Raw genomic sequence first — 18,888 nt, 5'->3', positions numbered from 1 at the left:
ACATTCAATAATAACGGAACCTGCAGTATTTAGTTACCAACTATGTCTCTTTAGAACATGGAACAGTACAGCACTGGAAAAAACCCTTTGGCCCATAATATCCATGCTGAATATGATGCCGTCACTCTTTGTCTTGTTTGTGGCTGTGTGGGGGTGTGTGTGAGCCAGAAAACTGGAAAAAAACGAAAAAAAACCGAGTGACATTACAATCAACTTGCAAGTCAGGACGGGACACTCTGGGAGGGAGGGCCACTCCAGTGCACTCACGTGGCTGCAGCTGCGGGCGCCCGACGGGGAAGGAGTTGCTGAAACTGGCGTGAGGGCCGAGCCCGGGGCTTGGGATGGGGCCGTGAAAGAAGCCGCCGCTGGAACCAAGGACGAGCCTGGGTCCGGGGTCAGGGACGAGCCCACTGGAGCCGAGGCAGTGGCCGAGCTGGCGGCTGGGGTCTACAGCCAGGGCCGGGCCGAGTACGAGAACCAGGTGGAGTTCCAGGCCCTGGCTCTGCTCTACGACCTGGGTGGGGCCTAGGGCAGGGAATGGGAGCGAGGGGATGAGGAGGAGGGAGATGGGGTGGGGAGTGGGGTGGTAGAGGGAGATGGGGGGTGGAGGAGGGAGATGCCCCTCACTCCCACCTTCCCTACTTACCCTTCCTCCCCCTCTCTACCCCCTCCCTATGTGCTCCCTCTACCCCCTCCCTCTCTACCATCCTTCCCCCTCTCCCACCCCCCTCCCTCTCTACCTTCCGTCCCCCTCTACCCCGTCTACCCTCCCACTCTCTCTGCCCCTCTCCCTCTCTGCCCCTCTCCCCTCTCTCTCTCTACCCCCTCCCATCCCTCTCTACCCCCTCCCCCTCTCTCTACCCCCCTCTCTCTCCCTCTCTACCTTCTCTACGCCCATCCGCCTCTCCTTCCCTCTGACCTCCCTCCCTCTCTACCCCCCACCTCCCTCTCTACCCCCCTTCCTCTAGGGATTGAAAAGGGGGTGAAGAGGAGGAGGAGGAGGAGGAGGGAGTGCTGGGGGATGAGGAGAAATGAGCTGCGCTTGAGCAGTTGTGAGCTTTGCGTGAGTGGTACAATATTGCGTCGGGGGAACGGCTTGCATTGGGGGAACGTGTGAGTGGTGGAATCTTGCGTTGTGAGAGCCTCCCCTCCAAGGCTTCTGAAAATCCAGGTAAACCACCTCCACTGACTCCTTTGCCTATCCTGCTATTCGCTTCCTCAAAGAATTCCAACAGGTTCGTCAGGCAAGATCTGCCTTTCACAAAACCTTGCTTACCGGCCTATTTTATCATGTGCTTCGAAGTACTCAGAAACCTCGTCTTTTGTAATGGACTCAAAGTTTTCACTCTTCTGCCTCGCACCGTTCTTGAACAACGGAGTAATATTTGCAATATTCCAATCATCTGGAACCCCTCCTAACTGGCGATTCTTGAAAGATCACAACAAATGCCTCCTCAATCTCTAAAGCCACCTCTGTCAGAACCCTGGGGTGCAGTCCATCCAGTTAAGACTTTTCAGATTCCCAAGCACCTTCTCTTTAGAAAATACTCACGTTGTAGTGCGTGGGTCTCAAAATGAGGCAAGTAGTCTGAAGTTTGAGAAGCACTTTACTTTAATTCCTCCCGGTTCAGGGGAAGACGAAACCAGGAAAAGATGGCACCCAAACCCTGCCTTTTATACCCTCCGACTAAGGATCGCCTCCGGACTGCACCACTCCTGTGCCGAGGGGTTCGGCAGTATAATGGGACGACCCTTAGGAGCCGCCACAACGTCACTAACTATTAGCCCTCGACTCACTTGAATTTCCGGCACGCTGCTGGTGTCTTCCACTGTAAAGACTGATGCAAAAACGGATTCAATTCCTCTGCCATTTCTTTATTCCTTATTATCACTTCTCCAGCATCATTTTTCCATAGTCCAATGTCTACTCTTGCCTCTTTCTTACTCTTTTTATATCTGAATAAGCTTTTGTTATCCTCTTTTATATTACTAGCCAGCTTAATTACACAAGAAAGAACGGTAGAGAAAACAAAAGATGGGTGTGAACTAAAACTGAAGAAGGGAATGTTCATACCATCGGGCTATAAGCTACCCGTGGAATATGTGGTGCTAGGAAATAGAACAGTACAGCACAGGAACAGGCCCTTCGGCCACAAATTTGTGTTGAACATGATGTCGATCTGAACTTGGTGCTTATCGAGAAGCCTCCTGAACTCCACTGTTGTGTCTGTCTCTACCACTATCCCTGGAATTACCATTCAGGCCCCCACCACCCTCTGTGTTAAAATACTTGCCCCGCACATCTCCATTAAACATTCCCCTTCTCACCTTAGAGCTAAGGCTTCTTGAACATTTCCAGCACGGGAAAAGGATTCTGACTGTCTACGCCCCTCATAATTTAAAATACAGTAAACCCTTGTTTTAAAGGACCCCTTTATAATGGATTTTGCTTGTATCGGATGTACCTGCCAATGCACTCCCAGCTTGCACCATCTCCCCGTCCACTTACTGCCTTGGTTTCCAACACCACTCTCAAATCACAAGGTGCACCAGCAATCCCTTCTTCAGCCACCGTACAGTGCGGTGACATGCCTGTTGTTGCAGCTCACGGTGTCGTCCCTGGGCACAGTGTTTTCTTCAGGCCGCTGCCACGGACAGGGGGCATTTGATCACCATCTCACAACCCCACTCTCACCATCAACAGCACCACTGTCTCCCCATCTCCCCAGGCCCGCATCCTTGGCGTGATCTTTGATTCCACCCTCTCCCTTGAGCCTCACATCCACCATGTCATTAAAACCTCCTTCTTTCATCTCCGCAACATCGCCAAACTCAGACCCTCTCTCACACCTCCCGCTGCTGAAAGACTCATCCATGCCTTCATCTCCTCCCGACTGGACTATTGCAACTCACTTCTCCTTGGCATCAGCTCCACCTACATCAACCGACTCCAACTGGTCCAGAACGCAGCCGCCCGACTCATCACCCACACCAAATCCTGGCATCACATCACTCCAGTCCTCAAACAACGTCACTGGCTTCCCATCTCCCACCGGATCACCTACAAAATCCTGATCCTCACCTACAAAGCCCTCCACCATCTGGCCCCCCCATATCTCACTGACCTCCTCTCCCCCTACCAACCCTCACGGTCCCTCAGATCCACATCAGCCCGTCTCCTCTCCATCCACGTCCAACCTCCGCAGTTTTGGGGACAGAGTCTTCTCCAGGGCAGCTCCCAGGTTCTGGAACTCCCTCCCCCAACTGATCCGCAATTCCGTGTCCCTTACCATCTTCCAGTCCCGCCTCAAGACCCATCTCTTCACCTCTGCCTATCCTTAGCCCCACGTCCCCCTCCCTTTTCATCTGTGCATTAATTGCCTCATATTGTGTTTTGAATTGTATTCTGTCTTTACTTTGTGTACTAGTCATGTCTCTCATATTTATTTCATTCCCCTTACATGTTTTTCCTCTACCTGCTAAATTTTTGTAAGGTGTCCTTGAGACTCTTGAAAGGCGTCCATAAATAAAATTTATTATTATTATTATTACCATGAGGCTCCCTTTCCTTACACCTGCTGCTGCAGCTTCCATTCCATGCTCAACCGTCGCCATCTCTTCCTCCTCCAATTGCTATGTTCATTAGACCTTTTCCCCCACCCACCCATCACCGCCACCTACTCCTCCTTCACCCACCAGAGTCACCGACATGAAAGCTGCAGCAGGTGAGAGGGGAGGGAGCCCCACAGTGACTGAGTGCGTCCTGTCAGTGAAGGTGACCAGCAGAAAGTACTGTCGGCAGGAGCTACTACGTGAACCACAACAACAGCCTTATGAAAAAGTGAAGAAGCATTGGTGCCTAGGCTAAAATCCATGTATATAACATCCTCCTCAAAACACTCAACCAAGTTAGTGAGTCACTGGTGCTCTTCCTCCTTTTTGTGTGTGGCCTCACTTTGGCAATGTTGGTGGCCCAGTGCAGAAATTTTGATAAAGGAATTGGTAGGGGAGTTAAAATAGATTTAATGGGAACCAGAGCAGCAACCTTCTCACACAGAGAAGTCAGAGGAACTAGTTGAGGGGTACAATTACAACATTTAGTACACTTTTGGAAAAATACATGAATTAGAGGCTAAGAGAAAATGGGCTAAATGTAGGCTTACGGGATCAGCTCAGGTAGGCAACATGGACAAGCTGAGCCGAAGGGCCAGTTTCTGAGCTGTATAACCTTGAGTCTAAAACTTGGCTGGCAAAACAGTACTTGAACAATGGGAGGCCTTCAAGGTTGAAATGTTTTAGCTGCAGGCTCAAAATATTCTCATAAGGGGGGAGGGTACGGAATTAAAACCAGAGCTCCATGGGTTACTGAATAGACAGAAAAGAAGGTAGAGAAGAAAAAAAGATTTAACAGATGCCAGATTGTTAGCACAAGTGAGAACCAGACTGATTTCAAAGTTCAGACAGGAATTTTAAAAAGCAGGAAACAAAGAGAGGGCAAGGTGGTAATATGTTCTCGATTGCCCTCACATAGAGTTGGTATGGACTCCTTTGTGATTTGATTCCAGGATAATAAATTAATAATAAGTCTGCATTTTGAGCACTGGGGAAAGTACAAAAATATTTATAAGACGGTTAACAAATTCTAAAAGAGACAAGAGAAGGGCAAAAAAGAGACATGGCAAGTTGATGGAAAAAATAGGAAAGAAGAAGAGAGGGGAATGATAGAGAAGATGGTTTAAAACACAGAGAAAAGGGCAAAAGGGACTGGAGATTGAGGTGAAGGATCAGAGAGAGCAAAGAGGTGTCAAAAAAGTTTTTAAAAAAGTATACCAGAAAGTAAACTGCTGCCGTTGTTGCGAATACACACATTTGTTTTGAAGGAAAAAAGAAACCAAAATGGAATTTTCAATGACTGAATAAATCTAACTGAATCTTAACAATGACAGATTTTACAGTTCCAGGCATTCCATACACTCAAGGATGACAGCCATTGCACATTGATTAATCCTTTAATATCCAACTAAATCATAATTTCTACTTCCTGTAGTTGATGGTCATTTACAAAAAAGTCTTGAAAGACCTATACTTTTGTTACTGATAGAAATGTACTAACAATAAAAAAGCTGAAAGGGGCTGTCCCACTGCTGCGACCTATGTGCGAGTTTAGACGAGTTTGCCCTCGACTCAAAATCGCAGCATGATCGACACATGGTCCTAGGAGGTCCGATGAGGTCCCTGGAACTCTCCTTCATGCTCGAGAGAAGTTCCCGCATACTGACGTCCTCATCTAGGTTGCGGAAAAATTTTCAGCATGTTGAAAGATTTTCCGCAAGTAAAAATAGGTTGGCATGGTTGTTTTTGACTCGTAGTACAGTGGAGTGGGGGGGGGGGGTTGTGTGTGTGCCTGTGCGTGCGTGTGTGTGTGGGGTCCGTCGGTCCATCCAGCTCGCGGTTTCATCACCGACGGTCGATCCAACGAGGTTTTCCAGGCGAGTGCCCTCGAGAAGGTCGAAGACACTCTTCTCAACTCGCACATTAGATCGCCGCTGAAGGTTTTGAAGTCCTGGCCCATGGAAGTCCAACATAACTCGACACTGTGTTCTGCTGCATGGACTGAACACATGTAGGTGACTTTTTTGTACGTCGCACGCATTCCCACACACTCTCTATCAATCACACCATCATCCTTGCCCATACCCCATGCCCTTGGTTCACATCCATTTAACACTCATCAGTACCCTTTCCCTAACCTTCTCCCTCCCTCTCCCCTTTCTCCCAGTCCCTTCCAACTCCCCCTTTTGACTGCTCTCCCTTTCCCTGAATCAATGTGCCAACATAACCTCTCCATGAGAATTATTAGACACAAGTACTTTTAACTGTCACCAAGCAATGTACTGCCTGCATTCTGTGTCAGTTTTAAATACGATTCAACAATCAAACACTGAATGCACAGCGTCACTTTTACCTAATTTTGTTACAACGGAGGATTCAATGGAACTAAATGTAGTCATAAGTTCCTAGAAAAAAATCTACAGCACAGTAAACAGAATGCATGCCAAATTATTCAATGCGTACAACTTCTGAATAACTTGAAACAAATGACTCATAGTGAGTCACACTGCTTTTTTTTTGCCATTTATATGCCAATATCCAAGGGATCCAAGTTAATATTCAACTCACTGTAAATTCGGCAATTTGTGAAGATATTGGTTTCCATGACACATTCTAAAGCTTAAGCAGACTGTTTACATTAAACACCTGCAGCTATAAGCCAGCTTTACTCAGTGCAATATTCTTATTCAGCAGTGGACAGATGCCAGAACAACTCAAGGTTAATGGCTTTCAAAACCATCACATTGCCAACATATCATTGAAAATATGCCAAACTTGCCAAGGTACACAAAGACTCTTAATAACTAAAGTTCATTACTATTTCATCTTCCCGTGTCACCCAGAACACAGTAGGTCAGCAACAAGATCACTACTGTTGGCATAACACTAGAAAAATGCATAACAAATAGATTTCAACACCCTGAATAGGAGATACTTTTAATTAATAAATGAACGTCAGCAATGCAAGCTTAGTATAGTGTTGCCAGAGCTCATGTTCCACATGCAGTGATTCAACATATCAGGAGGAGCCACTGAAGAGCTGCCAGCCTAAAATAATGAACTCAGGAACCTTACTGAACTAAATATTCAGTGTTTCTGAAACAAGTGCATTTTATATAATGGAGGCAAGGTCAGCACACTACACACGAACCTCTAAGAGAACCAAAAGGCAGACAAACAATGACACCCCCCCCCCCCCCCCCCTTAAAAAGGTTACTGGTCATTAACAAAGGTACAACAAACTTCCTGCTGCAGAATTATGCCTTATTGCGAATGCAGTGCAGCCATGATAACCATACTCTGGAATTCTCTGCCACAGAATGTAGTTGAGGCCAGTTCATTGGCTATATTTAAGAGGGAGTTAGATGTGGCCCTTGTGGCTAAAGGGATCAGGGGGTATGGAAAGAAGGCAGGTACAGGATACCGAGTTGGATGATCAGCCATGATCATATTGAATGACGGTGCAGGCTCGAAGAGCCGAATGGCCTACTCCTGCATTTTCTATTTTCTATGTTTCTATACAAGCATCTGATCTGTTTGGATAGCATGCAAAACAAGGTTTTTCACTGTACCTTGGTGTACTTGAGACAATAATAAACCTAAGCCTAAACCAAATCTAATCTCAATTGTTCTTTGTAAGTTGATCATTATAGTGTTTATATTAATATTGTGGAATCTTCCCTTTGTGTGGACAATGGCATAAAACAAGAGACTTGAGTGGTGAGAATTACTTTTCAGATTTGAACTACAAATGTCTGGGAGCTGCCAGGTTGAGGAATAAGATCTTTCCATTGGAAGGCGAGGATTAAAGTAAAACAATGCGATTCATAGATCCTTTTTCATTTGGAAAGAACCCAAGGCCAGCTTATTTAATTGTTATGGAGAGTTAGATGAGAGAATACCAAGAACAAAAAACTCTGAAATTAGAAAAAAAATCTTGGCTCAGATAAATTACTATTCCACAACCTAGAATTATTTTGACTTAAAAATATGAATGCATTGTATTAGCTGCCAATCCTGAGTTGCAAACTACAAAACTGTTAACTCCTATATACCCTATAGAAAGATGAAGGATACAATACACCCACTTAGACATTTGTATCTCCTTACATCAAGAGTGAGTTGGAATTAATACTTGGGGCATGTTAGGTAGGAAAAGACAGACAGGCATGAAACAAAATAAAACACACACTGACCAAATAGAAAGCCAATAATGTTATTACTGCAATAAGCTTCCTATATAGCACAATATCTTTTGATCCATTTTCTCGTTTTTACTGACTCAAATTATATTTAATAGTTTCACCAATTATCACTTCCACTGATTTCCACAAATCTTACCATCAGATGAAGTGACAAATCACACAATTGTCTTTCCCCTCAGGAGTGAGTCCGCAGGCACAAGGTATGCCAGCTGGGAGCTGCTTAGTTGGACTCTGTGCAATGCCTTTCCAAATGCAAAGAGGGAGGACGGAGAGACTGAAGAAAATTACCTGTACAGTGAACTACTTTGACAACCAGGAAAGGTGTGATCCAAGGTTTATCAAAGGGCAAAACTTAGAGATTAAAAAAAAAATCTCCAACATAAAAAAATAAATACATTGAATTACTTCAAATTAAAGTTAAACCACCTATTACTCAATCTCCTTAATCAGATATTTATTCCCATCAAATGAATGGGTTTGCTGCTTTTGTACTAATTAGCTGCTGGGAATTCTGCTGAACTTTACTGCCCCCCACTGGAACCCCTGAGGAGTGCAATAGTCCTGTCAGCAGCAAAGATACCAGATCTTTGGTCAGCAGTTATACACTGGGTGGATGACGAGGACTTACACTCACATGAAAAGTTAACCTACTTCAAAGTTGAGATGACACAAAAGATGCAGGTGGTGCAACCTAGAGCAAAAAAAGGAAAGCTGCTGGAGGACTGTGGGTCAGGCAGCATCTATGGAGGGAAATGGATGGTCGACATTTCGAGACATCTCTTTGTGATGGAAATCTGATGGGATAAATTACAGGCTTGATTTTTTAAATCTCAAAATTTTGTTACATTCCTACTTTTTTAAAATTATTGATCTTAAACCATGTATTGTGCTTTTGTATGTAATTTATTGTGCTTTTGTATGTAGTTTATTGTGCTTTTGTATGCAATTTATTCTATGGAATGTCTTGTCTTTTATCTGGACCTCGAGTCTGTAATAAAAAAGGAAGTAAATAATCGGATCCATTGTGCACTGCATTTTAGCAAATAACTGGATTCAACAGTGGCTGAATGGGAGAAGCCAGAGGGTAATGGTGGATGGCTGTTTGTCGGGTTGGAGGCAGGTGACTAGTGGGGTGCCTCAGGGATCTGTGTTGGGTCCTTTGTTGTTTGTCATGTACATCAATGATCTGGATGAAGGGGTGGTAAATTGGATTAGTAAGTATGCAGATGATACCAAGATAGGGAGTGTTGTGGATAATGAAGGGGATTTCCAAAGTCTACAGAGTGATTTAGGCCATTTGGAAGAATGGGCTGAAAGATGGCAGATGGAGTTTAATGCTGATAAATGTCAGGTGCTACACCTTGGCAGGACAAATCAAAATAGGACGTACATGGTAAATGGTAGGGAATTGAAGAATGCAGTTGAACAGAGGGATCTGGGAATAACTGTGCACAGTTCCTTGAAGGTGGAATCTCATATAGATAGGGTGGTAAAGAAAGCTTTTGGTATGCTAGCCTTTATAAATCAGAGCATTGAGTATAGAAGCTGGGATGTAATGTTAAAATTGTACAATAATAATATAATAATAATCTTATTTATATAGCACATTTTCAGTCAACTTGCATTGACCCCAAAGTGCTTCACATAATTACATTACATTACACACAGGCAAAGGTGGGTGAAGTGTCTTGCCCCAAGGACACAACGACAGTATGGACTCCAAGCGGGATTCGAACCGGCTACCTTCTGGTCGCCAGCCGAACACTTAGCCCATTGCACCATCTGTCGTCCCACAAGGCATTGGTGAGACCAAATCTGGAGTATGGTGTACAATTTTGGTCGCCCAATTATAGTCAGGATGTCAACAAAATAGAGAGAGTACAGAGGAGATCTACTAGAATGTTGCCTGGGTTTCAACAACTAAGTTACAGAGAAAGGTTGAATAAGTTAGGTCTTTATTCTCTGGAGCGCAGAAGGTTAAGGGGGGACGATAGAGGTCTTTAAAATGATGAGAGGGATAGACAGAGTTGATGTGGACAAGCTTTTCCCTTTGAGAATAGGGAAGATTCAAACAAGAGGACATGACTTCAGAATTAAGGGATAGAAGTTTAAGGGTAACATGAGGGGGAACTTCTTTACTCAGAGAGTGGTAGCGGTGTGGAATGAGCTTCCAGTGGAAGTGGTGGAGGCAGGTTCGTTGGTATCATTTAAAAATAAATTGGATAGGCATATGGATGAGAAGGGAATGGAGGGTTATGGTCTGAGTGCAGGCAGATGGGACTAAGGGGAAATAATTGTTCGGCACGGACTTGTACGGCCGAGATGGCCTGTTTCCGTGCTGTTATTGTTATATGGTTATATGGTTAATATGATGAGGTGGTCTCGCAACACTTTGCCTTCGTCATACATTCAGAATATCTGTATTTAATTTCATACAAAATTTTGAAAGCTCAATTTTAAATGCCACAATGTTAGTAAAGAGCTATCATGCCAGTCAGACTTTTGCAAACACAAATAACTTACTTAGCATTTGCATGCTGTCAAGAGGATTCTGTATTTGAGCTATGGTACATGCACAGCTCGGAATGAAGCATACGTTCAATAATATTAATCCTGCATCACTCTAAAACAATTCCCATCTCAAACTGGCACCTGTTGCATTATAATAACTTCACTGCAAAATAAAATTATGTGAAACCTTGACGCATTTTCAAATTAAATAATGTTAAAATCATATTAACTCAGTATCCAAGTTGCAGATCAAATTGCTATTTAGAAAAGTACCATAAAACTTGCATTTAAATAGTAGCTTTAATCTCAGAAATTAACTTGCAGAGAGGGGTGTGGCTGAATACAAATCAGTGACTGCACCACAGACAATCCAGCTTTAACCTTTGGACTCTTTGAGCACCTCATCTTCGCTGATTGGTAATGATGGAAGATGATTTCCCAAATCTCTGGCGCATTTACAGAACCCAATTTCTTTCTGCATCAATTGACTGCCACACCTCATCTCTTTAATTTTACTCTTTTATACCTTCACCTTGCTGCCTGTCCATGCTATCAATCAGCACATTAACCAAATGATTCCTCCCAGCAATTTTGGAATTTTCTCTCCAAATCTTGCCACCCTCTCTCCAAAAAGAAAACCTTGAAATACATCTCTTTAACCAAGCTCTATTTTTTAGTTCATTACATTTCCGTAAAATACTCTTGAATGTTTTCTACATTTACGATGGTGCACAAATGAAAGTTGTGCACAATAAACAATAGACGATAGACAATAGGTGCAGGGATAGGCCATTCGGCCCTTCGAGCCAGCACCACAATTCAATATGATCATGGCTGATCATCCACAATCAGTACCCCGGTCCTGCCTTCTCGCCATATCCTCTGACTCCGCTATCTTTAAGAGCTCTATCTAACTCTCACTTGAAAGCATCCAGAGAATTGGCCTTCACTGACTTCTGGGGCAGAGAATTCCACAGATTCACAACTCTCTGGGTGAAAATGTTTTTCGTCATCAACGTTCTAAATGGCCTATCCCTTATTCTTAAACTGTGGCCCCTGTTTCTGGATTCCTCTAACATCAGAAACATGTTTCCTGCCTCTAGAGTGTCCAATCCCTTAATAATTTTATATGTTTCTATAAGGCCCCCTTTCACCTTCAAGCCCATACAAGTATACAAGCCCATACAAGTATACAAGCCCTTACGAGTATACAAGCCCAGCCACTCCATTCTATCAACATATGACAGTCCCGCCATCCCGTATTAACCTTGTGAATCTACGCTGCACTCCCTCAACAGCAAGAATGTCCATCCTCTAGTTTGAAGATCAAAACTGCACACAATACTCCAGGTGTGGTCTCACTAGGGCCCTGTACAACTGCAGGTTACTAAACTGTTGTAAAAGTAGTAAACAAGCTCTCCAGAAACTGAGAGAGACCAGTAAATCATGAGATCACCTGCGATATCACTGAGGTAAGCTTTTGCCCTCCAAGATACATCCGAGACTAGCTCAGCATTTGATAGCACTAATAACTCATGTTATTATGGCACAAAGGAGAATAGTTAGTTTTGTTATTCTTAAGAGAGAAAGTTATACATGTGCATGCTTCAACAGAGAGAAATTCACCTTTGGGGAGAGAGAGAAAGGTCACGTTTGGAGAGGAACAGGGAGACCCTAGACCGTGATGAAGGCAGGTGTCAAGCTCCAGTTCTCAAGGCCACCCATCACAGTCTCGGATGTGCAGAAGAGCGTGAGACTGGTTGCTTTATTAATAATTTTCATGTATTTCGTTTTAGTATAGTTGTTGTACTCTAAAAATGTTCATTCATTGATCTGAATCTTTGAAACCAGCTTACATTTCCTTACAGTGGTTATATCAGAATGGACACAGGACCAAAGAAGCTGTTTCAATATTAATTACACGGTCCTCATTTTATCTGTCCTCATTTTATCTGAGTTCTTTACCTCATTGATGTATTTATCAGTAGCACTGCCAATATTCATAGTTGTCGCTGGCTACCAACCTCACTAATTCCCTGGATTCCATATTTATTGTTGACTCTCTCCCTTCTAAAACTCAAGTTCTTGAACATCCAACATTCAAATGCATTAGCAAACCTTCCCTTGAGAACACTGATCGTGCTTCTTATGGAGATTGCATTTATATTTATAGAACAGTAGGATCCACAGTTGTAACAATGGCACCCTCTGGTGACGCAAACTTGATTTTTATTACCTTTGCCCGTCTTCTTTAATCTCTCAGTAAAAAGCAAATAGATGAATGGAAACAGTTCGGCATGATATGTTAAGATGATAGATTTCTCATACAGAACATCCACACTTTTTAGCCATCCCCCTTAAAGCTTTGCCAAATACATGGAAAATCATCTTCCTCTGCCATGAAGAATTTCAGAACATTTTAAGGCACTATACAACCGCAACCTGTTGCTATCACAGGAATACTAAATCAGATTTGGCACCAATTACTAGCAAAATTGATTGCTTTCCTTGATCCACTCTATTTTGCTAATTTTATTCCCATAAAATATGAAAACTCGGAACTAAAGGAAATTTATTAGGGCTACAGTTTTAAAGACAAGATGTAACAAGGCATGGAAGAGAACTTCACTAAGAAGGGAAGCCAAGCAAATGAAGTGAACTTTAGCGCAAATGATGGATATTCTTGCCTAGAACAGATGTGCCACATAATCCATAATTTTAATATTGGAACACAAAGACTACACATCTACAGATTCACCTTGAACAAGGGCCACAATTAATTTGGGGGATAGGGTTAAGGATGTGTTACAATGTTTTGGTGCATTTTATGGATGAGGATTACATCAACAAACTTATACTACCAGGGACTAGAATCTGGAATTGAGAAGACATCATTCCAAAATATATCTTTGTAAAGAGGAAGCACATAGCATCACGTAGTATAGCATCCATAATCATTTTTTATTAAATCATTAAGATAGCAATGAGCCATCCTTTCACTTGTTGTCATTACAATGTATTTTCTAACAGTTCTGTCATGGAAAGTCCTTTTAGAAAAATAATCACTAACAATATGGACATGTTTCATATTACAATTGTAATTGCAGTCGGTAGAAGAGGGCCAATGAACATTTGCCATAATTAACAATTCTGCTCACTCGGGAATTACCCAAAATATAGACTTTAAGTAGTAAAAACTTCAAAAGTCAGCTGAGGAAAGCCAATTATGAGAAATGGAGTAATCCAAATATAAATAATAGGCCCTTGAGAACTTCAGAGGAAGAGGGGGGAGAAAAACAAATGGAAAATTGAGATTCTGGTGTACTATGCTTAGGAATTGTAAACTAAATATTGTAATATACCATGAAAAATTAGATTCCAAGCAAATCATCTATTTTTTGGACAACCGATCATTTTCCAATTGTTACCGAAAACTAACAACATGTGACAGCCATTGTTCTCATCTCCAATAAAACATTCCAAGTACAGGAACATTATTTAAAGTTAGAGGGATATGGGCCAAACATGGGCAAATGCGACGAGCTTAGATGGGACATCTTGATTAGCATGGACGAATCGGACCAAGGACATGTTTCCGTGCTGTATGACTCTATGACCATTAAATAAGCAGAGCAATGTTGCACTTGTACCTTAGCACTCAGTTATTTTTCCTCATAAACGTCTATTTTCAAATTGCCTTTTTTGCACGATTTCTAAAATCCCGCCACCAAATTCCCTGAAATAGCCCCCCAGCTCCAGCCCTTTTCCCCTCTGGTCCCATTCGCTGGCTCCTGCCCCCGTCCCCTGTGATACCCCCCCTCTCCTCCATGACTTTTCCTGCCTTTTCTCCCCCCCCCCAACCCCCCACAAACTCCCCCCTCCACCCCAACCCCCCCTGCCCACACTCACCCCCCTCCACCTCCCCACCCACACTCACCCCCTCCCCCACACACCCCTGCCCACCACCCCCCTCCCCACACACGCTCCCTTCCCCCCACAACCCCCCCCCAGTCACCCCTCCCCAATCTCACCCCTCTTCCCTCCCACACACCCCCTTCCCCCCCCCTTTTTCCTCCCACACACCGCCCTCCCCCCCCACATGCACACATACACCCCTCCCCCCACGCACACCACACTGCTCTCCCCCACACACACCCACCTCCCCCTCCACACACCGCTCCCCCTCCCACAACCTCATTCCCCCCCATCCACACCCCCGCTCCGTTCCCTCCCACACCCCCCTCTCCCCCCCCCCCCACCCACCGCCACCAGGCCCCCCCGACCCCCCCCCCCCCCCCCCCCCGCATACCGACCCACCCTCACCCCCGCTTCCTCCATAAATTCCATTATTTTCCTAGTGGGGGGGTGATTGGCTCCGGGGGACACCTGTCTCCGGGATGAGCGTTGAACCCATCCCCCCCCCCCCTTCCCTGCCGCATTGGGGGACGGGGCCTAACAGGTCCCACTTGGTCTAGTTCCCAGACTCAGCTCCTGTCCAGGGGGGTGGCCGGAGACGTCAGGACCAACAGGAACCCGCTCCCCGATGGGCCGCTACAGCGACAAGTGGCAGTTCTCCCACAGCCCGAGCTGCGCCCCCTCATCCGCATCCGCATTACGTGATGCTATGTGCTTCCTCTTTACTATTTATAAAAACACCATGGCCCAAAACACCAAAAAATATACAATTTGTCGTCAAATATTCACTTAAAACAATTCTGTTGCATTCAAAGCAAAATGTAATAACTAATGAAAACATTAATCAAGTTGTCAAGTAATATTTCATTTGCTGCATGTTACAGTCCACGAAGGATCCTTAAAAAAAAGCAACAGCAAGCCAACTTTTTTTACTCCTTGTTCAATCTTTTTCCACAAATGGACTTTCATCAAGAGAAAAGGTTGCTGTGCTTCTAATCCCATTCCACTAAACTCAGGAAATTCTGTTCAATGACCAACAATTGACATACGCCATCCAACCTCTCACCTAATTTGCCATTTTTCTTAAATTATGGTAAGCCATAAGTTGTTGCAATTGAAGACAAAAATAAAACTTTTTAATGAACTCTTTCAAAAGAAATCGACTGTAGTTCATCAATATGGATATTATAGTGGGTTTTTTAAATGCAATCATCCATAGAAGAACATGGAATTGGAAATTAAGAAATGATGCACTCAAAACAGCAAAATGAATCATGGTATTTTGTCATTTGGTAATTGTTATGTCCTTTTTTCCTACACTCCAAAAAAAGTTGACATTTTTCCAGACAACCATAAATCTGCATCTTCTCAAGTCTGAAAATACACAAAACTCACTCCATTGGGTAACCATACATCCACAGGACTGTAATGAATGGCATCAAAAGCACATCAGATTACTGAGAAAGAACAATTACTGCAAGTGATGAGACGATGAAACTAGTTATACCGTTCATACCAGCAGAGAAGCAGGTCCCGCAATGGCGGCGCAGAGACGAAGCTCCACAAGGCGCCGTGGAGCCGCACAAGAATGGGCCCAGCGACATCAACATGAGGTTAAAGATATTGGTATTTGAAATAACCATAACACTTACCTTGCTTTTTCATCTCATTCAGCTGGCTTTTAAAGTGTCGATATATGTCAGTTTTGAGTAGATCTTCGTCTTTGTTCAGATTTTGCACTTCATTAAACTTTTTATTTACTAATAACTTCATATCAGGTAATCGTTCTGGTCGATCTTGCTTGATCTAGAAAATTAGATTTAATTATTGGCAACGGACAGTGAAAGTGCTAGAGGAACAGTGCCACAGGAATTAACGCAGTTTACACTTTGCACCAACACCTAACAATAGGCATTGGCATATGTTGCAGCCTCTCAGTATATCAAAAAGTAGTTACAGTTTTGTAACCAAGGCAGGATGCTATCATTATTTCCAAACAAAATATTTCATTGAATACAGTGGTTATATAATGTACAAAATCTACATAAATAAATGTGGTGTGTAGAAAAGGCAATATCGTGCGAGAGTGCCATTCTTTGGAATTGAGGAATCCTATGTAGCAGATCTGAAAAACATAAACTTTCAACTAAAAGAAATGGTGGAAGGAGTCTGAGTGTTAATCTTTTTGGATTAATGCCTCTTTGTAGCTCATTGCACTGACAAAATATTTGCTTTGTGGAAAGCTTCTCATCTTAAATGCTTTGATCCCTCTGACTAACCTAGAAATTAACCACACAACACTTTTTCATTCTTTAATTCCTGTGCACATTTTAAAATATAACCAAACTTGATTTTAAATTCTGCACCCCCTACTTTCATGTCTTGTACAAGAACTTGCAATAACTTTTTTTAAGCACAGAAGATTGATACGACATAAAGACAAGACAAGACATGAATGAGCAAGTGTACATAATATCAGACACTGGATATTTTTAAATGCTCTGTCCTCAGCCGACCTTGTCCTTAAGTAGATTGTGGCTGGCTACTGGATTAGCTGATCATACATGCAGCTCTCTGATCGTTTAATATTAGAATTTGGATTATATTACCAGGGAACAGGACTTGTTCCAAATATACAACCAAATGTTAGCATAACCGGCTGGAAAATCCATTCACTCTTAAGTATGAGAGAGAGATAAATTGTCACGCAGACCGTGAAAATTCAATTTACATGGCATAAGATTAGTCTTTAGTTATCAAATGTTTTAAGCTCTGACTTGGCTTATAGAATTTTTTAGAATTAGATCCTTTATTTGTCATTCAGACCTATCGGTCTGAACGAAATGTCGTTACAAGAAACATCCATGAGATTTCAAAAATATGTTTTAAAGAATTTGAATTCAGCCAGCATTCATTCTCCACCAAATACTATACTTTACAGCAAATGTATTTTGTTAAAAAATACAAAATGTTCAGGTAATGGCTCATTACCTAAAACCTTCAAGCGAAACAACGGCCTTGCACAACTACAACTACCAAATTTAGCTAAAAGATCTCAAGAGATTCAGGCTAGGTTTGCACCTAAATATCATAAATGTCCTGCAAACTAGACCAAATCTATAAATAGGTAAAATTAGACATACATAATACAGCAACAAAATACCATTGAAAAGATGGTAGATGCAATAATTAACAAACCACGTGGATTCAAAATCAGTGGTCAGCAAATAACGAAACCATTTTCCTCTTGTATTCGACTGAATATATTGTACATTTTAGACTCTTCCATCTTTTCCACAACAATCTCAAATTCAAAATTATTAAAGGATGAACTCCTCATCCTCCCAAAGTAGTCAATTCAATATTTTGGCTATTTGGCCTTCTTTGACAATGCATAAAAACAATGTCCAGGTTGTATTTGTATTGCAGACTAGTGAATACATTAAATGTCAAATCTGCTATTATACTATTGAGAAATCCTGATGGTTTGGCATCTGACTGACCAAGCGATCTTTGCCATGCTTTTCAAATCACAGGGTTCCAATTACATAGGGCTCTAAATTAATGGTTGCCCGGGTGCCAATCACCATCTAAAGTCCTGCCGGGCAACCTAAAAGCAGTGCCATTTTGCCCGGCTTGGCAAGCACCCAGGACACTTGCCGTTCAACTCTGAGCGGGCCCCCCTCTCTATCTCTCTCTGTCACTCTCCGTCTCCGCCCACCATCCGTGTATGGGCCACCGGGCTCCGCTCTATGATCTTTGGCTGGGTCTCCGCTCGCTCCTCATCCGTTGGCACGTCATCGGCCGCCCTGCACATGCACACTGCCACGGCAACTGATCGGCGCCAGGCTCTTTCTCCCTCCCTTTGCATTGTGGGAGATCTGGCCGCCATTGCTGTCCGGTCGCTGCCTCGCCGCAACCGCTGAAAACCAACGCAGAATCACTCCCTGCAGCTGGAGTAACTCTTGCTTCAGGGAGCACGAGTTACTCCAAAAATATTCCAAATGGAATTTAAACTGGAGGTGGTGAAGGGTCCACCACCAAATTCAAAACTCTGAACAATAACAGCCTATTGCATTTTATCTGTTTATTTATTGTGTATATATATGGTCTATGGTATATAGACACACTGAACTTTTATTTCCTGTTCTGTATTATGTTTACATAGATACATAGAAAATAGGTGCAGGAGTAGGCTATTCGGCCCTTCTAGCCTGCACCGCCATTCAATATGATCATGGCTGATCATCCAACTCAGTATCCCGTACCTGCCTTCTCTCCATACCCCCTGATCTCTTAACTCCCTCTTAAATATAGCCAATTAACTGGCCTCAACTACCTTCTGTGGCAGAGAGTTCCAGAGATTTACCACTCTCTGTGTGAAAAATGTTTTTCTCATCTCTGTCTTAAAGGATTTCCCCCCTATCCTGAAGCTGTGACCCCTTGTCCTGGACTTCCCCAACATCGGGAACAATCTTCCTGCATCTAGCCTGTCCAACCCCTTAAGAATTTTGTAAGTTTCTATAAGATCCCCCCTCATTCTCCTAAATTCTAGAGTACAAGCCGAGTCTATCCAGTCTTTCTTCATATGAAAGTCCTGACATCCCAGGAATCAGTCTGGTGAACCTTCTCTGCACTCCCTCTA

At 43.2% G+C, this 18,888-nt stretch overlaps 1 protein-coding gene across 3 annotated transcripts in view; it reads right to left on the bottom strand.

Moving 5' to 3' along the window:
- Nucleotides 1-18,888, bottom strand: part of nsmce2 (NSE2 (MMS21) homolog, SMC5-SMC6 complex SUMO ligase) — a 127,251-nt gene that overhangs the window by 75,340 nt on the left and 33,023 nt on the right. For all 3 annotated transcript variants that reach the window (XM_055634822.1, XM_055634823.1, XM_055634824.1), the window contains exon 4: nt 15,896-16,049. In XM_055634822.1, the coding sequence (XP_055490797.1) occupies nt 15,896-16,049 (154 nt within the window). The remainder of the gene's footprint in view (nt 1-15,895; nt 16,050-18,888) is intronic.

The sequence above is a fragment of the Leucoraja erinacea genome, chromosome 4, assembly GCF_028641065.1.
Source record: "Leucoraja erinacea ecotype New England chromosome 4, Leri_hhj_1, whole genome shotgun sequence".
Classification (NCBI taxonomy): domain Eukaryota; kingdom Metazoa; phylum Chordata; class Chondrichthyes; order Rajiformes; family Rajidae; genus Leucoraja; species Leucoraja erinaceus.
This window is presented reverse-complemented; position numbering and strand designations above follow the sequence as displayed.